The 26,475-nt window shown below is 54.0% G+C and overlaps 1 protein-coding gene across 1 annotated transcript in view; it reads left to right on the top strand.

Annotated features, from left to right (window-relative positions):
* The window catches only part of slc9a7 (solute carrier family 9 member 7), a 190,270-nt gene that overhangs the window by 142,312 nt on the left and 21,483 nt on the right, over positions 1-26,475 (top strand). Inside the window, exon 13 of the mRNA XM_036977980.1 lies at positions 22,784-22,847. Coding sequence (XP_036833875.1) covers positions 22,784-22,847 — 64 coding nt within the window. The remainder of the gene's footprint in view (positions 1-22,783; positions 22,848-26,475) is intronic.

Consider the following 26,475-nt stretch of genomic DNA (forward strand, 5'->3'; position numbering starts at 1 on the left):
CTGCTGTCGGTAGGATAGGGTTGGGGAGTCTGCTGTCCGTAGGGGTAGGGAGTCTGCTGTCGGTAGGGGTAGGTAGTCTGCTGTCGGTAAGGGTTGGGAGTCTGCTGTCGGTAGGGGTAGGGAGTCTGCTGTCGGTAGGGTAGGGGTAGGGAGTCTGCTGTCGGTAGGGTAGGGTTAGGGAGTCTGCTGTCGGTAGGGGTAGGGAGTCTGCTGTCGGTAGGGTAGGGGTAGGGAGTCTGCTGTCGGTAGGGGTAGGGAGTCTGCTATCGGTAGGGTTAGGGAGTCTGCTGTCAGTAGGGTAGGGGTAGGGAGTCTGCTGTCGGTAGGGTAGGGGTAGGGAGTTTGCTGTTGGTTGGGTTTGGGATTCTGCTGTCGGTAGGGTAGGGAGTCTGCTGTCGGTAGGCTAGGGAGTCTGCTGTCGGTAGGGTTAGGGAGTTTGCTGTCGGTAGGGTAGGGAGTCTGCTGCCGGTAGGGTAGGGTTAGGGAGTCTGCTGTCGGTAGGGTAGAGTTGGGGAGTCTGCTGTCGGTAGGATAGGGTTGGGGAGTCTGCTGTCCGTAGGGGTAGGGAGTCTGCTGTCGGTAGGGGTAGGTAGTCTGCTGTCGGTAGGGGTAGGGAGTCTGCTGTCGGTAGGGTAGGGTTAGGGAGTCTGCTGTCGGTAGGGTAAGGTTAGGGAGTCTGCTGTCGGTAGGGGTAGGGAGTCTTTTGTCGGTAGGGTAAGGAGTCTCCTGCCGGTAGGGTACCGGTAGGGTAGGGATAGGGAGTTTGCTGTCGGTAGGTTTAGGGAGTTTGCTGTCGGTAGGGTAGGGAGTCTGCTGCCGGTAGGGTAGGGTTAGGGAGTCTGCTGTCGGTAGGGTAGAGTTGGGGAGTCTGCTCTCGGTAGGATAGGGTTGGGGAGTCTGCTGTCGGTAGGGGTAGGGAGTCTGCTGTCGGTAGGGGTAGGGGTAGGGAGTCTGCTGTCGGTAGGGGTAGGGAGTCTGCTGTCGGTAGGGGTAGGTAGTCTGCTGTCGGTAGGGGTAGGGACTCTGCTGTCGTTAGGGTAAGCTTAGGGAGTCTGCTGTCGGTAGGGCAGGGTTAGGGAGTCTGCTGTCGGTAGGGCAGGGTTAGGGAGTCTGCTGTCGGTAGGGCAGGGTTAGGGAGTCTGCTGTCGGTAGGGCAGGGTTAGGGAGTCTGCTGTCGGTAGGGTAGGGGTAGGGAGTCTTTTGTCGGTAGGGTAAGGAGTCTCCTGCCGGTAGGGTACCGGTAGGGTAGGGGTAGGGAGTTTGCTGTCGGTAGGTTTAGGGAGTTTGCTGTCGGTAAGGGTAGGGAGTCTGCTGTTGGTTGGGTTTGGGTTTCTGCTGTCGGTAGGCTAGGGAGTCTGCTGTCGGTAGGGGTAGGGAGTTTGCTGTCGGTAGGGTAGGGAGTCTGCTGCCGGTAGGGTAGGGGTAGGGAGTCTGCTGTCGGTAGGGTAGGGTTAGGGAGTCTGCTGTCGGTAGGGTAGGGTTGGGGAGTCTGCTGTCGGTAGGATAGGGTTGGGGAGTCTGCTGTCGGTAGGGGTAGGGAGTCTGCTGTCGGTAGGGGTAGGGGTAGGGAGTCTGCTGTCGGTAGGGGTAGGTAGTCTGCTGTCGGTAGGGGTAGGGAGTCTGCTGTCGGTAGGGTAGGGTTATGGAGTCTGCTGTCGGTAGGGTAAGGTTAGGGAGTCTGCTGTCGGTAGGGTAAGGTTAGGGAGTCTGCTGTCGGTAGGGTTAGGGAGTCTGCTGTCGGTAGGGCAGGGTTAGGGAGTCTGCTGTCGGTAGGGTAGGGTTAGGGAGTCTGCTGTCGGTAGGGCAGGGTTAGGGAGTCTGCTATCGGTAGGGCAGGGTTAGGGAGTCTGCTGTCGGTAGGGTAGGGTTAGGGAGTCTGCTGTCGGTAGGGCAGGGTTAGGGAGTCTGCTATCGGTAGGGCAGGGTTAGGGAGTCTGCTGTCGGTAGGGCAGAGTTAGGGCGTCTGCTGTCGTTAGGGATAGGGAGTCTGCTGTTGGTAGGGTAGGGGTAGGGAGTCTTTTGTCGGTAGGGTAAGGAGTCTCCTGCCGGTAGGGTAGGGGTAGGGAGTTTGCTGTCGGTAGGGTAGGGGTCGGGAGTCTGCTGTCGGTAGGGCAGGGTTAGGGAGTCTGCTGTCGGTAGGGCAGGGTTAGGGAATCTGCTGTCGGTAGGTCAGGGTTAGGGAGTCTGCTGTCGGTAGGGCAGGGTTAGGGAGTCTGCTGTCGGTAGGGGTAGGAAGTCTGCTGTTGGTAGGGTAGGGGTAGGGAGTTTTTTGTCGGTAGGGTAAGGAGTCTCCTGCCGGTAGGGTAGGGGTAGGGAGTTTGCTGTTGGTTGGGTTTGGGATTCTGCTGTCGGTAGGGTAGGGAGTCTGCTGTCGGTAGGCTAGGGAGTCTGCTGTCGGTAGGGTTAGGGAGTTTGCTGTCGGTAGGGTAGGGAGTCTGCTGCCGGTAGGGTAGGGTTAGGGAGTCTGCTGTCGGTAGGGTAGAGTTGGGGAGTCTGCTGTCGGTAGGATAGGGTTGGGGAGTCTGCTGTCCGTAGGGGTAGGGAGTCTGCTGTCGGTAGGGGTAGGTAGTCTGCTGTCGGTAGGGGTAGGGAGTCTGCTGTCGGTAGGGGTAGGGAGTCTGCTGTCGGTAGGGTAGGGGTAGGGAGTCTGCTGTCGGTAGGGGTAGGGAGTCTGCTATCGGTAGGGTAGGGTTAGGGAGTCTGCTGTCGGTAGAGTAGGGTTAGGGAGTCTGCTGTCGCTAGGGTAGGGTTAGGGAGTCTGCTGTCAGTAGGGTAGGGGTAGGGAGTCTGCTGTCGGTAGGATAGGGTTGGGGAGTCTGCTGCCGGTGCTGGTAGGGAGTGTGCTGTCGGTAGGGGTAGGGAGTCTGCTGTCGGTAGGGGTAGGTAGTCTGCTGTCGTTACGGTAGGGGTAGGGAGTCTGCTGTCGGTAGGGGTAGGTAGTCTGCTGTCGTTACGGTAGGGTTAGGGAGTCTGCTGTCGGTAGGGTAAGGTTAGGGAGTCTGCTGTCGGTAGGGGTAGGGAGTCTTTTGTCGGTAGGGTAAGGAGTCTCCTGCCGGTAGGGTACCGGTAGGGTAGGGATAGGGAGTTTGCTGTCGGTAGGTTTAGGGAGTTTGCTGTCGGTAGGGTAGGGAGTCTGCTGCCGGTAGGGTAGGGTTAGGGAGTCTGCTGTCGGTAGGGTAGAGTTGGGGAGTCTGCTGTTGGTAGGATAGGGTTGGGGAGTCTGCTGTCCGTAGGGGTAGGGAGTCTACTGTCGGTAGGGGTAGGTAGTCTGCTGTCGGTAGGGGTAGGGAGTCTGCTGTCGGTAGGGGTAGGGAGTCTGCTGTCGGTAGGGTAGGGGTAGGGAGTCTGCTGTCGGTAGGGGTAGGGAGTCTGCTATCGGTAGGGTAGGGTTAGGGAGTCTGCTGTCGGTAGAGTAGGGTTAGGGAGTCTGCTGTCGGTAGGGTAGGGTTAGGGAATCTGCTGTCAGTAGGGTAGGGGTAGGGAGTCTGCTGTCGGTAGGGTAGGGTTAGGGAGTCTGCTGTCGGTAGGGTAAGGTTGGGGAGTCTGCTGTCGGTAGGATAGGGTTGGGGAGTCTGCTGTCGGTAGGATAGGGTTGGGGAGTCTGCTGCCGGTGCTGGTAGGGAGTGTGCTGTCGGTAGGGGTAGGGAGTCTGCTGTCGGTAGGGGTAGGTAGTCTGCTGTCGGTAGGATAGGGTTGGGGAGTCTGCTGTCCGTAGGGGTAGGGAGTCTGCTGTCGGTAGGGGTAGGTAGTCTGCTGTCGGTAAGGGTTGGGAGTCTGCTGTCGGTAGGGGTAGGGAGTCTGCTGTCGGTAGGGTAGGGGTAGGGAGTCTGCTGTCGGTAGGGGTAGGGAGTCTGCTATCGGTAGGGTTAGGGAGTCTGCTGTCAGTAGGGTAGGGGTAGGGAGTCTGCTGTCGGTAGGGTAGGGGTAGGGAGTTTGCTGTTGGTTGGGTTTGGGATTCTGCTGTCGGTAGGGTAGGGAGTCTGCTGTCGGTAGGCTAGGGAGTCTGCTGTCGGTAGGGTTAGGGAGTTTGCTGTCGGTAGGGTAGGGAGTCTGCTGCCGGTAGGGTAGGGTTAGGGAGTCTGCTGTCGGTAGGGTAGAGTTGGGGAGTCTGCTGTCGGTAGGATAGGGTTGGGGAGTCTGCTGTCCGTAGGGGTAGGGAGTCTGCTGTCGGTAGGGGTAGGTAGTCTGCTGTCGGTAGGGGTAGGGAGTCTGCTGTCGGTAGGGGTAGGGAGTCTGCTGTCGGTAGGGTAGGGGTAGGGAGTCTGCTGTCGGTAGGGGTAGGGAGTCTGCTATCGGTAGGGTAGGGTTAGGGAGTCTGCTGTCGGTAGAGTAGGGTTAGGGAGTCTGCTGTCCCTAGGGTAGGGTTAGGGAGTCTGCTGTCAGTAGGGTAGGGGTAGGGAGTCTGCTGTCGGTAGGGTAGGGTTAGGGAGTCTGCTGTCGGTAGGGTAGGGTTGGGGAGTCTGCTGTCGGTAGGATAGGGTTGGGGAGTCTGCTGTCGGTAGGATAGGGTTGGGGAGTCTGCTGCCGGTGCTGGTAGGGAGTGTGCTGTCGGTAGGGGTAGGGAGTCTGCTGTCGGTAGGGGTAGGTAGTCTGCTGTCGTTACGGTAGGGTTAGGGAGTCTGCTGTCGGTAGGGTAGGGTTAGGGAGTCTGCTGTCGGTAGGGTAAGGTTAGGGAGTCTGCTGTCGGTAGGGGTAGGGAGTCTTTTGTCGGTAGGGTAAGGAGTCTCCTGCCGGTAGGGTACCGGTAGGGTAGGGATAGGGAGTTTGCTGTCGGTAGGTTTAGGGAGTTTGCTGTCGGTAGGGTAGGGAGTCTGCTGCCGGTAGGGTAGGGTTAGGGAGTCTGCTGTCGGTAGGGTAGAGTTGGGGAGTCTGCTGTCGGTAGGATAGGGTTGGGGAGTCTGCTGTCCGTAGGGGTAGGGAGTCTGCTGTCCGTAGGGGTAGGGAGTCTGCTGTCGGTAGGGGTAGGTAGTCTGCTGTCGGTAGGGGTAGGGAGTCTGCTGTCGGTAGGGGTAGGGAGTCTGCTGTCGGTAGGGTAGGGGTAGGGAGTCTGCTTTCGGTAGGGGTAGGGAGTCTGCTATCGGTAGGGTAGGGTTAGGGAGTCTGCTGTCGGTAGAGTAGGGTTAGGGAGTCTGCTGTCGGTAGGGTAGGGTTAGGGAATCTGCTGTCAGTAGGGTAGGGGTAGGGAGTCTGCTGTCGGTAGGGTAGGGTTAGGGAGTCTGCTGTCGGTAGGGTTGGGGAGTCTGCTGTCGGTAGGATAGGGTTGGGGAGTCTGCTGTCGGTAGGATAGGGTTGGGGAGTCTGCTGCCGGTGCTGGTAGGGAGTGTGCTGTCGGTAGGGGTAGGGGTAGGGAGTCTGCTGTCGGTAGGGGTAGGTAGTCTGCTGTCGGTAGGGGTAGGGACTCTGCTGTCGTTAGGGTAAGCTTAGGGAGTCTGCTGTCGGTAGGGCAGGGTTAGGGAGTCTGCTGTCGGTAGGGCAGGGTTAGGGAGTCTGCTGTCGGTAGGGCAGGGTTAGGGAGTCTGCTGTCGGTAGGGCAGGGTTAGGGAGTCTGCTGTCGGTAGGGTAGGGGTAGGGAGTCTTTTGTCGGTAGGGTAAGGAGTCTCCTGCCGGTAGGGTACCGGTAGGGTAGGGGTAAGGAGTTTGCTGTCGGTAGGTTTAGGGAGTTTGCTGTCGGTAAGGGTAGGGAGTCTGCTGTTGGTTGGGTTTGGGTTTCTGCTGTCAGTAGGCTAGGGAGTCTGCTGTCGGTAGGGGTAGGGAGTTTGCTGTCGGTAGGGTAGGGAGTCTGCTGCCGGTAGGGTAGGGGTAGGGAGTCTGCTGTCGGTAGGGTAGGGTTAGGGAGTCTGCTGTCGGTAGGGTAGGGTTGGGGAGTCTGCTGTCGGTAGGATAGGGTTGGGGAGTCTGCTGTCGGTAGGGGTAGGGAGTCTGCTGTCGGTAGGGGTAGGGGTAGGGAGTCTGCTGTCGGTAGGGGTAGGTAGTCTGCTGTCGGTAGGGGTAGGGAGTCTGCTGTCGGTAGGGTAGGGTTATGGAGTCTGCTGTCGGTAGGGTAAGGTTAGGGAGTCTGCTGTCGGTAGGGTAAGGTTAGGGAGTCTGCTGTCGGTAGGGTTAGGGAGTCTGCTGTCGGTAGGGCAGGGTTAGGGAGTCTGCTGTCGGTAGGGTAGGGTTAGGGAGTCTGCTGTCGGTAGGGCAGGGTTAGGGAGTCTGCTATCGGTAGGGCAGGGTTAGGGAGTCTGCTGTCGGTAGGGTAGGGTTAGGGAGTCTGCTGTCGGTAGGGCAGGGTTAGGGAGTCTGCTATCGGTAGGGCAGGGTTAGGGAGTCTGCTGTCGGTAGGGCAGAGTTAGGGCGTCTGCTGTCGTTAGGGATAGGGAGTCTGCTGTTGGTAGGGTAGGGGTAGGGAGTCTTTTGTCGGTAGGGTAAGGAGTCTCCTGCCGGTAGGGTAGGGGTAGGGAGTTTGCTGTCGGTAGGGTAGGGGTCGGGAGTCTGCTGTCGGTAGGGCAGGGTTAGGGAGTCTGCTGTCGGTAGGGCAGGGTTAGGGAATCTGCTGTCGGTAGGTCAGGGTTAGGGAGTCTGCTGTCGGTAGGGCAGGGTTAGGGAGTCTGCTGTCGGTAGGGGTAGGAAGTCTGCTGTTGGTAGGGTAGGGGTAGGGAGTTTTTTGTCGGTAGGGTAAGGAGTCTCCTGCCGGTAGGGTAGGGAGTTTGCTGTTGGTTGGGTTTGGGATTCTGCTGTCGGTAGGGTAGGGAGTCTGCTGTCGGTAGGCTAGGGAGTCTGCTGTCGGTAGGGTTAGGGAGTTTGCTGTCGGTAGGGTAGGGAGTCTGCTGCCGGTAGGGTAGGGTTAGGGAGTCTGCTGTCGGTAGGGTAGAGTTGGGGAGTCTGCTGTCGGTAGGATAGGGTTGGGGAGTCTGCTGTCCGTAGGGGTAGGGAGTCTGCTGTCGGTAGGGGTAGGTAGTCTGCTGTCGGTAGGGGTAGGGAGTCTGCTGTCGGTAGGGGTAGGGAGTCTGCTGTCGGTAGGGTAGGGGTAGGGAGTCTGCTGTCGGTAGGGGTAGGGAGTCTGCTATCGGTAGGGTAGGGTTAGGGAGTCTGCTGTCGGTAGAGTAGGGTTAGGGAGTCTGCTGTCGCTAGGGTAGGGTTAGGGAGTCTGCTGTCAGTAGGGTAGGGGTAGGGAGTCTGCTGTCGGTAGGATAGGGTTGGGGAGTCTGCTGCCGGTGCTGGTAGGGAGTGTGCTGTCGGTAGGGGTAGGGAGTCTGCTGTCGGTAGGGGTAGGTAGTCTGCTGTCGTTACGGTAGGGGTAGGGAGTCTGCTGTCGGTAGGGGTAGGTAGTCTGCTGTCGTTACGGTAGGGTTAGGGAGTCTGCTGTCGGTAGGGTAAGGTTAGGGAGTCTGCTGTCGGTAGGGGTAGGGAGTCTTTTGTCGGTAGGGTAAGGAGTCTCCTGCCGGTAGGGATAGGGAGTTTGCTGTCGGTAGGTTTAGGGAGTTTGCTGTCGGTAGGGTAGGGAGTCTGCTGCCGGTAGGGTAGGGTTAGGGAGTCTGCTGTCGGTAGGGTAGAGTTGGGGAGTCTGCTGTCGGTAGGATAGGGTTGGGGAGTCTGCTGTCCGTAGGGGTAGGGAGTCTACTGTCGGTAGGGGTAGGTAGTCTGCTGTCAGTAGGGGTAGGGAGTCTGCTGTCGGTAGGGGTAGGGAGTCTGCTGTCGGTAGGGTAGGGGTAGGGAGTCTGCTGTCGGTAGGGGTAGGGAGTCTGCTATCGGTAGGGTAGGGTTAGGGAGTCTGCTGTCGGTAGAGTAGGGTTAGGGAGTCTGCTGTCGGTAGGGTAGGGTTAGGGAATCTGCTGTCAGTAGGGTAGTTTAGGGAGTCTGCTGTCGGTAGGGTAGGGTTAGGGAGTCTGCTGTCGGTAGGGTAGGGTTGGGGAGTCTGCTGTCGGTAGGATAGGGTTGGGGAGTCTGCTGTCGGTAGGATAGGGTTGGGGAGTCTGCTGCCGGTGCTGGTAGGGAGTGTGCTGTCGGTAGGGGTAGGGAGTCTGCTGTCGGTAGGGGTAGGTAGTCTGCTGTCGGTAGGATAGGGTTGGGGAGTCTGCTGTCCGTAGGGGTAGGGAGTCTGCTGTCGGTAGGGGTAGGTAGTCTGCTGTCGGTAAGGGTTGGGAGTCTGCTGTCGGTAGGGGTAGGGAGTCTGCTGTCGGTAGGGTAGGGGTAGGGAGTCTGCTGTCGGTAGGGTAGGGTTAGGGAGTCTGCTGTCGGTAGGGGTAGGGAGTCTGCTGTCGGTAGGGTAGGGGTAGGGAGTCTGCTGTCGGTAGGGGTAGGGAGTCTGCTATCGGTAGGGTTAGGGAGTCTGCTGTCAGTAGGGTAGGGGTAGGGAGTCTGCTGTCGGTAGGGTAGGGGTAGGGAGTTTGCTGTTGGTTGGGTTTGGGATTCTGCTGTCGGTAGGGTAGGGAGTCTGCTGTCGGTAGGCTAGGGAGTCTGCTGTCGGTAGGGTTAGGGAGTTTGCTGTCGGTAGGGTAGGGAGTCTGCTGCCGGTAGGGTAGGGTTAGGGAGTCTGCTGTCGGTAGGGTAGAGTTGGGGAGTCTGCTGTCGGTAGGATAGGGTTGGGGAGTCTGCTGTCCGTAGGGGTAGGGAGTCTGCTGTCGGTAGGGGTAGGTAGTCTGCTGTCGGTAGGGGTAGGGAGTCTGCTGTCGGTAGGGGTAGGGAGTCTGCTGTCGGTAGGGTAGGGGTAGGGAGTCTGCTGTCGGTAGGGGTAGGGAGTCTGCTATCGGTAGGGTAGGGTTAGGGAGTCTGCTGTCGGTAGAGTAGGGTTAGGGAGTCTGCTGTCGCTAGGGTAGGGTTAGGGAGTCTGCTGTCAGTAGGGTAGGGGTAGGGAGTCTGCTGTCGGTAGGGTAGGGTTAGGGAGTCTGCTGTCGGTAGGGTAGGGTTGGGGAGTCTGCTGTCGGTAGGATAGGGTTGGGGAGTCTGCTGTCGGTAGGATAGGGTTGGGGAGTCTGCTGCCGGTGCTGGTAGGGAGTGTGCTGTCGGTAGGGGTAGGGAGTCTGCTGTCGGTAGGGGTAGGTAGTCTGTTGTCGTTACGGTAGGGTTAGGGAGTCTGCTGTCGGTAGGGTAGGGTTAGGGAGTCTGCTGTCGGTAGGGTAAGGTTAGGGAGTCTGCTGTCGGTAGGGCTAGGGAGTCTTTTGTCGGTAGGGTAAGGAGTCTCCTGCCGGTAGGGTACCGGTAGGGTAGGGATAGGGAGTTTGCTGTCGGTAGGTTTAGGGAGTTTGCTGTCGGTAGGGTAGGGAGTCTGCTGCCGGTAGGGTAGGGTTAGGGAGTCTGCTGTCGGTAGGGTAGAGTTGGGGAGTCTGCTGTCGGTAGGATAGGGTTGGGGAGTCTGCTGTCCGTAGGGGTAGGGAGTCTGCTGTCGGTAGGGGTAGGTAGTCTGCTGTCGGTAGGGGTAGGGAGTCTGCTGTCGGTAGGGGTAGGGAGTCTGCTGTCGGTAGGGTAGGGGTAGGGAGTCTGCTGTCGGTAGGGGTAGGGAGTCTGCTATCGGTAGGGTAGGGTTAGGGAGTCTGCTGTCGGTAGAGTAGGGTTAGGGAGTCTGCTGTCCCTAGGGTAGGGTTAGGGAATCTGCTGTCAGTAGGGTAGGGGTAGGGAGTCTGCTGTCGGTAGGGTAGGGTTAGGGAGTCTGCTGTCGGTAGGGTAGGGTTGGGGAGTCTGCTGTCGGTAGGATAGGGTTGGGGAGTCTGCTGTCGGTAGGATAGGGTTGGGGAGTCTGCTGCCGGTGCTGGTAGGGAGTGTGCTGTCGGTAGGGGTAGGGAGTCTGCTGTCGGTAGGGGTAGGTAGTCTGCTGTCGGTAGGATAGGGTTGGGGAGTCTGCTGTCCGTAGGGGTAGGGAGTCTGCTGTCGGTAGGGGTAGGTAGTCTGCTGTCGGTAAGGGTTGGGAGTCTGCTGTCGGTAGGGGTAGGGAGTCTGCTGTCGGTAGGGTAGGGGTAGGGAGTCTGCTGTCGGTAGGGTAGGGTTAGGGAGTCTGCTGTCGGTAGGGGTAGGGAGTCTGCTGTCGGTAGGGTAGGGGTAGGGAGTCTGCTGTCGGTAGGGGTAGGGAGTCTGCTATCGGTAGGGTTAGGGAGTCTGCTGTCGGTAGGGTAGGGTTGGGGAGTCTGCTGTCGGTAGGATAGGGTTGGGGAGTCTGCTGTCGGTAGGATAGGGTTGGGGAGTCTGCTGCCGGTGCTGGTAGGGAGTGTGCTGTCGGTAGGGGTAGGGAGTCTGCTGTCGGTAGGGGTAGGTAGTCTGCTGTCGTTACGGTAGGGTTAGGGAGTCTGCTGTCGGTAGGGTAGGGTTAGGGAGTCTGCTGTCGGTAGGGTAAGGTTAGGGAGTCTGCTGTCGGTAGGGGTAGGGAGTCTTTTGTCGGTAGGGTAAGGAGTCTCCTGCCGGTAGGGTACCGGTAGGGTAGGGATAGGGAGTTTGCTGTCGGTAGGTTTAGGGAGTTTGCTGTCGGTAGGGTAGGGAGTCTGCTGCCGGTAGGGTAGGGTTAGGGAGTCTGCTGTCGGTAGGGTAGAGTTGGGGAGTCTGCTGTCGGTAGGATAGGGTTGGGGAGTCTGCTGTCCGTAGGGGTAGGGAGTCTGCTGTCGGTAGGGGTAGGTAGTCTGCTGTCGGTAGGGGTAGGGAGTCTGCTGTCGGTAGGGGTAGGGAGTCTGCTGTCGGTAGGGTAGGGGTAGGGAGTCTGCTGTCGGTAGGGGTAGGGAGTCTGCTATCGGTAGGGTAGGGTTAGGGAGTCTGCTGTCGGTAGAGTAGGGTTAGGGAGTCTGCTGTCGGTAGGGTAGGGTTAGGGAATCTGCTGTCAGTAGGGTAGGGGTAGGGAGTCTGCTGTCGGTAGGGTAGGGTTAGGGAGTCTGCTGTCGGTAGGGTAGGGTTGGGGAGTCTGCTGTCGGTAGGATAGGGTTGGGGAGTCTGCTGTCGGTAGGATAGGGTTGGGGAGTCTGCTGCCGGTGCTGGTAGGGAGTGTGCTGTCGGTAGGGGTAGGGAGTCTGCTGTCGGTAGGGGTAGGTAGTCTGCTGTCGGTAGGATAGGGTTGGGGAGTCTGCTGTCCGTAGGGGTAGGGAGTCTGCTGTCGGTAGGGGTAGGTAGTCTGCTGTCGGTAAGGGTTGGGAGTCTGCTGTCGGTAGGGGTAGGGAGTCTGCTGTCGGTAGGGTAGGGGTAGGGAGTCTGCTGTCGGTAGGGTAGGGTTAGGGAGTCTGCTGTCGGTAGGGGTAGGGAGTCTGCTGTCGGTAGGGTAGGGGTAGGGAGTCTGCTGTCGGTAGGGGTAGGGAGTCTGCTATCGGTAGGGTTAGGGAGTCTGCTGTCAGTAGGGTAGGGGTAGGGAGTCTGCTGTCGGTAGGGTAGGGGTAGGGAGTTTGCTGTTGGTTGGGTTTGGGATTCTGCTGTCGGTAGGGTAGGGAGTCTGCTGTCGGTAGGCTAGGGAGTCTGCTGTCGGTAGGGTTAGGGAGTTTGCTGTCGGTAGGTTAGGGAGTCTGCTGCCGGTAGGGTAGGGTTAGGGAGTCTGCTGTCGGTAGGGTAGAGTTGGGGAGTCTGCTGTCGGTAGGATAGGGTTGGGGAGTCTGCTGTCCGTAGGGGTAGGGAGTCTGCTGTCGGTAGGGGTAGGTAGTCTGCTGTCGGTAAGGGTTGGGAGTCTGCTGTCGGTAGGGGTAGGGAGTCTGCTGTCGGTAGGGTAGGGGTAGGGAGTCTGCTGTCGGTAGGTTAGGGTTAGGGAGTCTGCTGTCGGTAGGGTAGGGTTAGGGAGTCTGCTGTCAGTAGGGTAGGGGTAGGGAGTCTGCTGTCGGTAGGGGTAGGGAGTCTGCTATCGGTAGGGTTAGGGAGTCTGCTGTCAGTAGGGTAGGGGTAGGGAGTCTGCTGTCGGTAGGGTAGGGGTAGGGAGTTTGCTGTTGGTTGGGTTTGGGATTCTGCTGTCGGTAGGGTAGGGAGTCTGCTGTCGGTAGGCTAGGGAGTCTGCTGTCGGTAGGGTTAGGGAGTTTGCTGTCGGTAGGGTAGGGAGTCTGCTGCCGGTAGGGTAGGGTTAGGGAGTCTGCTGTCGGTAGGGTAGAGTTGGGGAGTCTGCTGTCGGTAGGATAGGGTTGGGGAGTCTGCTGTCCGTAGGGGTAGGGAGTCTGCTGTCGGTAGGGGTAGGTAGTCTGCTGTCGGTAAGGGTAGGGAGTCTGCTGTCGGTAGGGGTAGGGAGTCTGCTGTCGGTAGGGTAGGGGTAGGGAGTCTGCTGTCGGTAGGGTAGGGTTAGGGAGTCTGCTGTCGGTAGGGTAGGGTTAGGGAGTCTGCTGTCAGTAGGGTAGGGGTAGGGAGTCTGCTGTCGGTAGGGTAGGGTTAGGGAGTCTGCTGTCGGTAGGGTAGGGTTGGGGAGTCTGCTGTCGGTAGGATAGGGTTGGGGAGTCTGCTGTCGGTAGGATAGGGTTGGGGAGTCTGCTGCCGGTAGGGGTCTGGAGTCTGCTGTCGGTAGGGGTAGGGAGTCTGCTGTCGGTAGGGGTAGGGAGTCTGCTGTCGGTAGGGGTAGGTAGTCTGCTGTCGTTAGGGTAGGGTTAGGGAGTCTGCTGTCGGTAGGGTAGGGTTAGGGAGTCTGCTGTCGGTAGGGTAAGGTTAGGGAGTCTGCTGTCGGTAGGGTAAGGTTAGGGAGTCTGCTGTCGGTAGGGGTAGGGAGTCTTTTGTCGGTAGGGTAAGGAGTCTCCTGCCGGTAGGGTACCGGTAGGATAGGGATAGGGAGTTTGCTGTCGGTAGGTTTAGGGAGTTTGCTTTCGGTAGGGTAGGGAGTCTGCTGCCGGTAGGGTAGGGTTAGGGAGTCTGCTGTCGGTAGGGTAGAGTTGGGGAGTCTGCTGTCGGTAGGATAGGGTTGGGGAGTCTGCTGTCCGTAGGGGTAGGGAGTCTGCTGTCGGTAGGGGTAGGTAGTCTGCTGTCGGTAGGGTTAGGGAGTCTGCTGTCGGTAGGGGTAGGGAGTCTGCTGTCGGTAGGGTAGGGGTAGGGAGTCTGCTGTCGGTAGGGGTAGGGAATCTGCTATCGGTAGGGTAGGGTTAGGGAGTGTGCTGTCAGTAGGGTAGGGGTAGGGAGTCTGCTGTCGGTAGGGTAGGGTTAGGGAGTCTGCTGTCGGTAGGGTTGGGGAGTCTGCTGTCGGTAGGGGTAGGGAGTCTGCTGTCGGTAGGGGTAGGTAGTCTGCTGTCGGTAGGGTAGGGTTAGGGAGTCTGCTGTCGGTAGGGTAGGGGTAGGGAGTCTGCTGTCGGTAGGGTAAGGTTAGGGAGTCTGCTGTCGGTAGGGTTAGGGAGTCTGCTGTCGGTACGGTAGGGTTATGGAGTCTGCTGTCGGTAGGGCAGGGTTAGGGAGTCTGCTGTTTGTAGGGCAGGGTTAGGGAGTCTGCTGTCGGTAGGGTTAGGGAGTCTGCTGTCGGTAGGGGTAGGGAGTCTTTTGTCGGTAGGGTAAGGAGTCTCCTGCCGGTAGGGTACCGGTAGTGTAGGGGTAGGGAGTTTGCTGTCGGTAGGTTTAGGGAGTTTGCTGTCGGTAGGGGTAGGGAGTCTGCTGTTGGTTGGGTTTGGGTTTCTGCTGTCGGTAGGGTAGGGAGTCTGCTGTCGGTAGGCTAGGGAGTCTGCTGTCGGTAGGGGTAGGGAGTTTGCTGTCGGTAGGGGTAGGGAGTCTGCTGTCGGTAGGATAGGGTTGGGGAGTCTGCTGCCGGTAGGGTAGGGAGTCTGCTGTCGGTAGGGGTAGGGAGTCTGCTCTCGGTAGGGGTAGGGAGTCTGCTGTCGGTAGGGGTAGGGAGTCTGCTGTCGGTAGGGTAGGGTTAGGGAGGCTGCTGTAGGTAGGGTAAGGTTAGGGAGTCTGCTGTCGGGTGGGTTAGGGAGTCTGCTGTCGGTAGGGTTAGGGAGTCTGCTGTCGGTAGGGTAGGGTTAGGGAGTCTGCTGTCGTTAGGGATAGGGAGTCTGCTGTTGGTAGGGTAGGGGTAGGGAGTCTTTTGTCCGTAGGGTAAGGAGTCTCCTGCCGGTAGGGTAGGGGTAGGGAGTTTGCTGTCGGTAGGGTAGGGGTAGGGAGTCTGCTGTTGTTTGGGTTTGGGATTCTGCTGTCGGTAGGGTAGGGAGTCTGCTGTCGGTAGGCTAGGGGTAGGGAGTCTGCTGCCTGAAGGGTAGGGTTAGGGAGTCTGCTGTCGGTAGGGTAGAGTTGGGGAGTCTGCTGTCGGTAGGATAGGGTTGGGGAGTCTGCTGTCCGTAGGGGTAGGGAGTCTGCTGTCGGTAGGGGTAGGTAGTCTGCTGTCGGTAGGGGTAGGGAGTCTGCTGTCGGTAGGGTAGGGGTAGGGAGTCTGCTGTCGGTAGGGTAGGGGTAGGGAGTCTGCTGTCGGTAGGGGTAGGGAGTCTGCTATCGGTAGGGTAGGGTTAGGGAGTCTGCTGTCGGTAGGGTAGGGGTAGGGAGTCTGCTGTCGGTAGGGGTAGAGGTAGGGAGTCTGCTGTCGGTAGGGTAGGGGTAGGGAGTCTGCTGTCGGTCGGGTAGGGTAGGGAGTCTGCTGTCGGTAGGGTAGGGTAAGGGAGTCTGCTGTCGGTAGGGTAGGGTTAGGGAGTCTGCTGTCGGTAGGGTTGGGTTAGGGAGTCTGCTGTCGGTAGGGTAGGGTTAGGGAGTCTGCTGTCGGTAGGGTAGGGTAAGGGAGTCTGCTGTTGGTAGGGTAGGGTAACGGAGTCTGCTGTCGGTAGGGTTAGGGAGTCTGCTGTCAGTAGGGGTAGGGAGTCTGCTGTCGGTAGGGGTAGGGAGTCTGCTGTCGGTAGGGTAGGGAGTCTGCTGTCGGTAGGGTTTCGGGAGTCTGCTGTCGGTAGGGTTAGGGAGTCTGCTGTCGGTAGGGTAGGGGTAGGGAGTCTGCTGTCGGTAGGGGTAGGGAGTCTGCTGTCGGTAGGGTAGGGAGTCTGCTGTCGGTAGGGGTAGGGATCCTGCTATCGGTAGGGTAGGGTTAGGGAGTCTGCTGTCGGTAGGGTAGGGGTAGGGAGTCTGCTGTCGGTAGGGTAGGGGTAGGGAGTCTGCTGTCGGTAGGGTAGGGGTACGGAGTATGCTATCGGTAGGGTAGGGGTAGGGAGTCTGCTGTCGGTAGGGCAGGGTTAGGGATTCTGCTGTCGGTAGAGCAGGGTTAGGGAGTCTGCTATCGGTAGGGCAGGGTTAGGGAGTCTGCTGTCGGTAGGGCAGGGTTAGGGAGTCTGCTGTCGTTAGGGATAGGGAGTCTGCTGTTGGTAGGGTAGGGGTAGGGAGTCTTTTGTCAGTAGGGTAAGGAGTCTCCTGCCAATAGGGTAGGGGTAGGGAGTTTGCTGTCGGTAGGTTTAGGGAGTTTGCTGTCGGTAGGGGTAGGGAGTCTGCTGTTGGTTGGGTTTGGGTTTCTGCTGTCGGTAGGGTAGGGAGTCTGCTGCCGGTAGGGTAGGTTTAGGGAGTCTGCTGTCGGTAGGGTAGGGGTAGGGAGTCTGCTGTCGGTAGGGTAGGGGTAGGGAGTCTGCTGTCGGTCGGGTAGGGGTAGGGAGTCTGCTGTCGGTAGGGTAGGGGTAGGGAGTCTGCTGTCGGTAGGGTAGGGGTAGGGAGTCTGCTGTCGGTCGGGTAGGGGTAGGGAGTCTGCTGTCGGTAGGGTAGGGTTAGGGAGTCTGCTGTCGGTAGGGTAGGGTTAGGGAGTCTGCTGTCGGTAGGGTAGGGGTAGGGAGTCTGCTGTCGGTAGGGTAGGGGTAGGGAGTCTGCTATCGGTAGGGTAGGGTTAGGGAGTCTGCTGTCGGTAGGGCAGAGTTGGGGAGTCTGCTGTCGTTAGGGATAGGGAGTCTGCTGTTGGTAGGGTAGGGGTAGGGAGTCTTTTGTCGGTAGGGTAAGTAGAGTCCTGCCGGTAGGTTAGGGGTAGGGAGTCTGCTGTTGGTTGGGTTTGGGATTCTGCTGTCGGTAGGGTTAGGGAGTCTGCTGTCGGTAGGCTAGGGAGTCTGCTGTCGGTAGGGGTAGGGAGTTTGCTGTCGGTAGGGTAGGGAGTCTGCTGTCGGTAGGATAGGGTTGGGGAGTCTGCTGTAGGGGTAGGGAGTCTGCTGTCGGTAGGGTTAGGGAGTCTGCTGTCGGTAATGAGTCTGCTGTTGGTAGGGTAGGGGTAGGGAGTCTGCTGTTGGTAGGGTTAGGGAGTCTGCTGTCGGTAGAGTAAGGAGTCTCCTGCCGGTAGGTTAGGGGTAGGGAGTCTGCTGTCGGTAGGGTAGGGTTAGGGAGTCTGCTGTCGGTAGGGTAGTGTTGGGGAGTCTGCTGTCGGTAGGATAGGGTTGGGGAGTCTGCTGTCGGTAGGATAGGGTTGGGGAGTCTGCTGTCGGTAGGGGTAGGGAGTCTGCTGTCTGTAGGGGTAGGGAGTCTGCTGTCGGTAGGGGTAGGGTGTCTGCTGTAGGTAGGGGTAGGGAGTCTGCTGTCGGTAGGGGTAGGGAGTCTGCTGTCGGTAGGGTAGGGGTAGGGAGTCTGCTGTCGGTAGGGTAGGGGTAGGGAGTCTGCTGTCGGTAGGGTAGGGTTAGGGAGTCTGCTGTCGGTAGGGCAGAGTTAGGGAGTCTGCTGTCGGTAGGGTAGTGTTAGGGAGTCTGCTGTCGGTAGGGTAGGGTTAGGGAGTCTGCTGTCAGTAGGGTAGGGAGTCTGCTGTCGGTAGGGTAGGGGTAGGGAGTCTGCTGTCGGTAGAGTAGGGGTAGGGAGTCTGCTGTCGGTAGGGTAGGGGTAGGTAGTCTGCTGTCGGTAGGGTAGGGGTAGGGAGTCTGCTGTCGGTAGGGTAGGGGTAGGTAGTCTGCTGTCGGTAGGGTAGGGGTAGGGAGTCTGCTGTCGGTAGGGTAGGGTTAGGGAGTCTGCTGTCAGTAGGGTAGGGGTAGGGAGTCTGCTGTCGGTAGGGTAGGGTAGGGAGTCTGCTGTCGGTAGGGTAGGGGTAGGGAGTCTGCTGTCGGTAGGGTAGGGGTAGGTAGTCTGCTGTCGGTAGGGTAGGGGTAGGGAGTCTGCTGTCGGTAGGGTAGGGTTAGGGAGTCTGGCCAGTGGCCAGATGTGCCAAGCTTATATCCCAAGAGACGTGCAGCTGTAATTGCTGCAAATGTTGGCTCCCCAAAGTATTGACTTTGGGGGGGTGAATAGTTATGCACGCTAAATTGTTCTGTTTTTTTGTCTTCTTCCTCATTTGTTTCATAATAATAATAAAAAATTGCATATTCATAGTGATAGGAATGTTGTGTAAATCAAATGATACAAACCCCCCAAAATCCATTTTAATTCCAGGTTGTAAGGCAACAAAATAGGAAAAATGCCAAGGGGGGTGAAGCTTTATCTCGGAAAGAGAGCAGGAACTCACGGGAGTAGGTGATGGTGGTGGATTTACTGAATCAATACAACCTCCGGTAGTGATTCTAACGTTTTCCCGCATAATACAGTGATTAGGATTAAGGTCGTCACACATGCCACGAACAATACACTTTTAGACTTGCGACGACGCACTTAGATTTTAGACAAAACAAACAAAATTGAACGATATAACTATAAAAATAAGAATAAATCATGCAGGTGAGCTCAGGGTCTGGCAGCAGTGCCGTGTCCCCAAGGGTAGCCTAGACCAGACTGATCCTCTCAGTGTCCTCCTCAGGTCAGCTCCAGCTGCTGTGTCTGTCTCCTTGCCAGGATGGGATCAGTGCATGTGTAGTGCACTACCCAAAACACAAACTCGTATGTATCTGAGATGGACACCAATTAATGCTTTACTAAGCTGAGTGATTATAAAGATTATAGCTCTCTGTCTATAATCCTTTCATCATCACAGTAGGCCCTCAAGTCTGTCTGTCTCTCTATATTACTATTACACATCAGCTAACTGAGTATAATATCCACTAACACCAGTCAGTCAGTCTGCCCACTGAGTATAATATCCACTAACACCAGTCAGTCAGTCTGCCCACTGAGCATAATATCCACTAACACCAGTCAGTCAGTCTACCCACTGAGCATAATATCCACTAACACCAGTCAGTCAGTCTGCCCACTGAGCATAATATCCACTAACACCAGTCAGCCAGCCAGTTATATGGGATGTGACTGGGTTTATATGGGATGTGGCTGGGTTTATATGGGATGTGACTGGGTTTATATGGGATGTGACTGGGTTTATATGGGATGTGACTGGGTTTATATTGAATGTGACTGGGTTTATATGGGATGTGATAGTGTGACTGGGTTTATATGGAATGTGACTGGGTTTATATGTGATGTGATAGTGTGACTGGGTTTATATGGAATGTGACTGGGTTTATATTGAATGTGACTGGGTTTATATGGGATGTGATAGTGTGACTGGGTTTATATGTGATGTGATAGTGTGACTGGGTTTATATGTGATGTGATAGTGTGACTGGGTTTATATTGAATGTGACTGGGTTTATATGTGATGTGATAGTGTGACTGGGTTTATATGTGATGTGATAGTGTGACTGGGTTTATATGGAATGTGACTGGGTTTATATTGAATGTGACTGGGTTTATATTGAATGTGACTGGGTTTATATGTGATGTGATAGTGTGACTGGGTTTATTTTGAATGTGACTGGGTTTATATGTGATGTGATAGTGTGACTGGGTTTATATGGAATGTGACTGGGTTTATATTGAATGTGACTGGGTTTATATGGGATGTGACTGGGTTTATATGGGATGTGACTGGGTTTATATGGGATGTGACTGGGTTTATATGGGATGTGATAGTGTGACTGGGTTTATATGGGATGTGATAGGGTTTATATGGGATGTGACTGGGTTTATATGGGATGTGATAGGGTTTATATGGGATATGATAGGGTTTATATAGGATGTGATAGCCTGGTTGTTGTTGTGTGATGACTGATTGAACTAAACCACTCATGTCTTTATGCCATAATATTTAATCCCAATCTCCATCTGGTTCCCTATTCAATGTGTGATCGGATTGGTCATAGCTCTGCTGCAGGGACCCAATCAATTTAATCAGAGCATCCAATCAATCTGATTAAACTATATCATGTTATTGTTTCAGCACAGCAGCCAGTTGGTTAGATTATTCCAGTTTTAGGAACATGGCATCAACCAGTAAAATGGATGACAGGTTTGTTCCCAACCTGTGTCCGAAATGAAACCCTATTCCCTATATCGTGCCCTATGGTGGCACCCTATTCCCTATATCGTGCCCTATGGTGGCTCCCTATTTCGTGCCCTATGGTGGCACCCTGTTCCCTATATAGTGCCCTATGGTGGCACCCTGTTCCCTATATAGTGCTCTATATATAGTGCACTACATAGAAAATAGGGTACCATTTGGGACTGACTCTAAGTGAACCTGAACATGCACAGCGTGTGCATAGGAGGATGTTTTATTAGAGTTAGGGCAGTTAGCTGTAGTGGAAACTCTGTAGCAGCCAAAAGACAAGTTGAATGATTCTGATTCCCCTGTACTGAACTGGACTCTACTGGACTGATTCCTACTGGACTGATTCCTACTGGACTGATTCCTACTGAACTGATTCCTACTTAACTGATTCCTACTTAACTGATTCCTACTTAACTGATTCCTACTGAACTGATTCCTACTGAACTGGACTCTACTGGACTGATTCCTACTGGACGGATTCCTACTGAACTGATTCCTACTGAACTGATTCCTACTGAACTGGACTCTACTGAACTGATTCCTACTGAACTGGACTCTACTGAACTGGACTCTACTGAACTGGACTCTACTGAACTGGACTCCACTGGACTGATTCCTACTGAACTGGACTCTACTGGACTGATTCCTACTGAACTGATTCCTACTGAACTGGACTCAACTGTACTGGACTCAACTGTACTGATTCCTTCTGGACTGATTCCTACTGGACTGATTCCTACTGGACTCTACTGGACTGATTCCTACTGGACTGATTCCTACTGGACTGATTCCTACTGGACTGAACTGATTCCTACTGGACTGGACCCTACTGGACTGGACTGATTCCTACTGGACTGTACTAATTCCTACTGAACCGGACTCTACTGGACTGGACTGTACTCTACTGGACTGGACTGTACTCTACTGGACTGTACTGGACTGATTCCTACTGGACTGGATTGTACTGTACTGAGTCCTACTTTACTCTACTGTCCTGTTCTATACTCTACTGGACTGGACTCTGCTGGACTGATTCCTACAGTAATGTACTGGACTACTCTACTGTACTATACTCTACTGAACTGGACTGGACTCTACTGGACTCTACTGGACTGATTCCTACTGAACTGGACTCTACTGGACTGATTCCTACTGAACTGGACTCTACTGGACTGATTCCTACTGGACTGATTCCTACTGGACTGGACTCAACTGTACTGGACTCAACTGTACTGATTCCTTCTGGACTGATTCCTACTGGACTGATTCCTACTGGACTGGACTCTACTGGACTGATTCCTAGTGGACTGATTCCTACTGGACTGATTCCTACTGGACTGAACTGATTCCTACTGGACTGGACTCTACTGGACTGGACTCTACTGGACTGATTCCTACTGGACTGAACCCTACTGGACTGGAATGATTCCTACTGGACTGTACTAATTCCTACTGAACCGGACTCTACTGGACTGGACTGATTCCTACTGTACTGGACTCTACTGGACTGATTCCTACTGGATTGTACTGTACTGAGTCCTACTTTACTCTACTGTCCTGTTCTATACTCTACTGGCCTGGACTCTGCTGGACTGATTCCTACAGTAATGTACTGGACTACTCTACTGTACTATACTCTACTGAACTGGACTGGACTCTACTGGACTGGACTCTACTGGACTGCTCTACTGGACTGTATTGATTCCTACTGTACTCTACTGGACTGGACCCTACTGGACTGGACTCTACTGAGCTGGACTGGACTCTACTGGGCTGGGCTGGACTGGACTCTACTGGACTGGACTCTACTGGACTGGACTCTACTGGACTGTATTGATTCCTACTGTACTCTACTGGACTGGACTCTACTGGACTGACTCCTACTGTACTGGACGCTACTCTACTGGACTGTATTGATTCCTACTGTACTCTACTGGACTGGACTGGACTCTACTGGACTGGGCTGGGCTGGACACTACTGGACTGGACTACTGGACTGGACTCTACTGGACTGTACTATACTGGACTGATTCCTACTGTACTGGATTGATTCCTACTGTACTGGGCTGATTCCTACTGTAATGTACTGGACTAGTTCCTACTGTAATGTACCGGCCTCTACTGGACTGGACTCTACTGGACTGGACTCTACTGGACTGTATTGATTCCTACTGTACTCTACTGGACTGGACTCTACTGGACTGAACTGACTCCTACTGTACTGAACGCTACTCTACTGGTCGCTACTCTACTGGACTGGACTGGACTGTACCGAACTGGACTTTACTGGACTCTACTGGACTGGACTGTACTGGACTGATTCCTACTGAACTGGACTCTACTGGACTGTACCGAACTGGACTGTACTGGACTCTACTGTACTGGACTCTACTGTACTGGACTCTACTGGACTACTGTACTGGACTCTACTGGACTATTGTACTGGACTGGACTAATGTACTGGACTCTACTGGACTACTGTACTGGACTCTACTGGACTATTGTACTCGACTGGACTAATGTACTGGACTCTACTGGACTGGACTACTGTACTGGACTGGACAACTGTACTGGACTGGACTACTGGACTGTACTGGACTAGACTACTGGACTCTACTGGACTCTACTGGACTGGACTACTGTACTGGACTCTACTGGACTGGACAACTGGACTGGACTACTGTACTGGACTGGACTCTACTGTTCTACTGGACTGGACTGGACTCGACTGGACTGGACTGGACTCGACTGGACTGGACTCTGCTGGACTGTAGTTTATCATGGTCTGAGTGTCTTTAAGGTGCCTTTTGACAAATTCTAAGTGGGCTGTCATGTGCCTTTTACTGAGGAGTGGCTTCTGTCTGGCCACTACCATAAAGCCCTGATTGGTGGAGTGCTGCAGAGATGGTTGTCCTGGAAGGTTCTCCCACCTCCACAGAGGAACTCCGGAGCTCTGTCAGAGTGACCATCGGGTTCTTGACCAAGGCCCTTCTCCCCCAATTGCTCAGTTTGGCCGGGAGGCCAGCTCTAGGAAGAGTCTTGGTGGTTCCAAACTATCTTTAACCTGTCCTGACCTCTCTACAGGTCAGAGTGGATATCTTTAACCTGTCCTGACCTCTACAGGGTCAGAGTGGATATTTTTAACCTGTCCTGGCCTCTCTACAGGGTCAGAGTGGATATCTTTAACCTGTCCTGACCTCTCTACAGGGTCAGAGTGGATATCTTTAACCTGTCCTGACCTCTCTACAGGGTCAGAGTGGATATCTTTAACCTGTCCTGGCCTCTCTATAGGGTCAGAGTGGATATCTTTAACCTGTCCTGACCTCTCTACAGGGTCAGAGTGGATATCTTTAACCTGTCTTGACCTCTCTACAGGTCAGAGTGGATATCTTTAACCTGTCCTGACCTCTATAGGGTCAGAGTGGATATCTTTAACCTGTCCTGACCTCTCTACAGGGTCAGAGTGGATATCTTTAACCTGTCCTGACCTCTCTACAGGGTCAGAGTGGATATCTTTAACCTGTCCTGGCCTCTCTATAGGGTCAGAGTGGATATCTTTAACCTGTCCTGGCCTCTCTACAGGGTCAGAGTGGATATCTTTAACCTGTCCTGACCTCTCTACAAGGTCAGAGTGGATATCTTTAACCTGTCCTGACCTCTCTACAGGGTCAGAGTGGATATCTTTAACCTGTCCTGACCTCTCTACAGGGTCGGAGTGGATCCAGATCAAGACCTGCAACAATGTGGAGATAACTTCCTGCTCTTTCAAGGGGTGAGTCTATGGTTCTGTCCTCAATGGAGCCCTATTCCCTATATAGTGCACTACTTTAGACCAGAACCCTATTCCCTATATAGTGCACTACTTTAGACCAGAGCCCTATTCCCTATATAGTGCACTACTTTAGACCAGAGCCCTATTCTTTATATAGTGCACTACTTTAGACCAGGGCCATATTCCCTATATAGTGCACTACTTTAGACCAGAGCCCTATTCGCTATATAGTGCACTACTTTAGACCAGAGCCCTATTCTTTATATAGTGCACTACTTTAGACCAGGGCCCTATTCCCTATATAGCGCACTACTTTAGACCAGAGCCTGGTTCAAGCCCTGTTCCCTCTGGTTATACAAGCCCTGTTCCCTCTGGTTATTCAAGCCCTGTTCCCTCTGGTTATTCAAGCCCTGTTCCCTCTGGTTATTCAAGCCCTGTTCCCTCTGGTTATTCAAGCCATGTTCCCTCTGGTTATTCAAGCCCTTTTCCCTCTGGTTATACAAGCCCTGTTCCTTCTGGTTATTCAAGCCCTGTTCCCTCTGGTTATTCAAGCCCTGTTCCCTCTGGTTATTCAAGCCCTGTTCCCTCTGGTTATTCCTACCCTGTTCCCTCTGGTTATTCCTACCCTGTTCCCTCTGGTTATTCCTACCCTGTTCCCTCTGGTTATTCAAGCCCTGTTCCCTCTGGTTATTCAAGCCCTGTTCCCTCTGGTTATTCAAGCCCTGTTCCCTCTGGTTATTCAAGCCCTGTTCCCTCTGGTTATTCAAGCCCTGTTCCCTCTGGTTATTCTATCCCTGTTCCCTCTGGTTATTCTAGCCCTGTTCCCTCTGGTTATTCCTACCCTGTTCCCTCTGGTTATACAAGCCCTGTTCCCTCTGGTTATACAAGCCCTGTTCCCTCTGGTTATTCAAGCCCTGTTCCCTCTGGTTATTCAAGCCCTGTTCCCTCTGGTTATTCAAGCCCTGTTCCCTCTGGTTATACAAGCCCTGTTCCCTCTGGTTATTCAAGCCCTGTTCCCTCTGGTTATTCAAGCCCTGTTCCCTCTGGTTATTCAAGCCCTGTTCCCTCTGGTTATACAAGCCCTGTTCCCTCTGGTTATACAAGCCCTGTTCCCTCTGGTTATTCAAGCCCTGTTCATGTCACCATCTGTTCCCTTTGGTGGTGGAGAACATTTTGTTAAAGTTTATTACCTGCAATTCTACACATCTTGTCATTGTGATGCAAAGAATAATTTGCTGTTTTAAAGCACATTTTCTTGGAATTCTATACATTTTGCCCTGTCTCATGTGTATTCATGGGATATTTGAGTGACAAGAAAAATACAACAATATCTATGTGCTAAAAAACCTAACTGATCTGTAGGCGGGTTGATCTGGACATTTCTGACAAGTTATAAATATCTCTCTAAGAGGAACTGGTGATGCACCACCTTGTGCTTTCTACTATTACAACTCTCAAGAGGAAGTTTAAAACTCTTCTACCCTGCCCTCCACTGGAGAGATATAAACTGTTCTGGCATCAGGGGAAAGAGACCCCTCTTCATCAGTCAACTTTGATGTCACTTCCTCTTCTACTGGTTGCCGGATGTTGTGGTTGGTTCAGGGTTCATGGCCTATCAGGGTAAGACTGAAAACAGTCGAAGTTGTTTCCTGTGTGTCTTGGCTCTTTGAACAGCCCTGGAGCGCCTCCGACTACAAAACACTCATTACAAGACAAAGGAGCTGATCGTGGACTATAGGAGAAGGAAGGCCAAGCAGGCCCCCATTGACATCGACAGATGTTAATGGGGGCCAAGTTCCTTGGTGTCCACATCACTAACAAACTGTCATGGTCCAAGCACACCAAGACAGTCGTGAAGAGGGCACAACAACACCTATTCCCCCTCAGGAGACTGAAAAGATTTGACATGAGTCCCCAGATCCTCAAAAAGTTCTACAGCTGCACCATCGAGAGCATCCTGACCAGTTGCATCACTGCCTGGTATGGCAACTGCTCAGCATCTGACAGTAAGGCGCTACAGAGGGTAGTGCGTACGGCCCAATACATCACTGGGGACAAGCTTCCTGCCATCCAGGACCTATATACTAGGCAGTGTCAGAGGAAGGCCCAAAAATTGTCAAGAACTCCAGTCACCCAAGTCATAGACTGTTCTCTCTGCTACCTCAAGCGGTACCGAAGCACTAGCTCCAAGACTGCTGCAGTTAACTGCTGCAGTTAATCAAATGAACTGCATTATTGGTTACATGCTTGTAAGTAAGCATTTCACTGTTGTATTCGGCACATGTGACAAAAAAAACATTTGAATTGATTTGATACAACTGACTCTATATAGTGGCCTTCCGAAAGTATTCATACCCCTTCACTCATTCAACGTTTTGTTGTGTCACAGCTTGAATTCAACATGGATTCCATGAACACACATTTCTCACCCTTCTACACACCCCATAATAAAGTGAAAACGTGTTTTTGAAATGTTACATTTTTGAGGGGGGGGGGGGATTAAGTATAGCAATATCTAATTAACATAAGTATTCAGTCACTCCAGAATCACCTTTGACAGCTGTGAGTGTTTCTGGGTAAATGTCTAAGAGCTTTGCACACCTACATTGTACAACATTTACCCATTATTATTTTCCAAAATTCTTCAAGCTCTGTCAAATTGGTTGTTGATCATTGCTAGAAAACCATTTTCAATTCTTGCCATAGATTTTCAAGCAGATTTAAGTCAACTCGGCCACTCAGGAACATTCACTGTCTTCTTGTTAAGAAACTCCAGTGTAGATTCGGCCTTGTGTTTTAGGTTATTGTCCTGCTGAAAGGTGAATTCATCTCCCAGTGTCTGGTGGAAAGCAGACTGAAGCAGGTTTTCCTCTAGGATTTATCCTGTGCTTAGTTAACGACTGGGAAGTTTTTCAGGATAAAAAATAAAAGGAATGGAGCTATTACAAGCATACCCATAACATGAGAAGCCACCACTGTTCTTGAAAATATGGAGAGTGGTACTCAGTAATGTGTTGTATTGGATTTGGGGACTGATTTAGTGGAACAGGGTTGTCTACCCCTGGTGTATAGGATCCAGGAACAGGGTTGTCTACCCCTGGTGTGTAGGGTCCAGGAACAGGGTTGTCTACCCCTGGTGTATAGGGTCCAGGAACAGGGTTGTCTACTCCTGGCGTATTGGTCATTTGGGACAACACCTCTGTCTCTGTCTCTGCTTTACCAGCCTGCCAATAGACTGACCCCTCCCATTCTCTCCTGTTCAATGTGTCCTGTCCTCTGCTAAGTGGTTTTCCACAACGGAAAGAGGGGTGTGAATACTGTCAACATTGTCATGGATTCAGGAACACTGATGATCCATCCAACAAGTGCAGGGATATTCAACTCTCAAATCCAACAAGTGCAGGGATATTCAACTCTCAAATCCAACAAGTGCAGGGATATTCAACTCTCAAATCCAACAAGTGCAGGGATATTCAACTCTCAAATCCAACAAGTGCAGGGATATTCAACTCTCAAATCCAACAAGTGCAGGGATATTCAACTCTCAAATCCAACAAGTGCAGGGATATTCAACTCTCAAATCCAACAAGTGCAGGGATATTCAACTCTCAAATCCAACAAGTGCAGG

Source organism: Oncorhynchus mykiss, chromosome 1, assembly GCF_013265735.2.
Source record: "Oncorhynchus mykiss isolate Arlee chromosome 1, USDA_OmykA_1.1, whole genome shotgun sequence".
Classification (NCBI taxonomy): domain Eukaryota; kingdom Metazoa; phylum Chordata; class Actinopteri; order Salmoniformes; family Salmonidae; genus Oncorhynchus; species Oncorhynchus mykiss.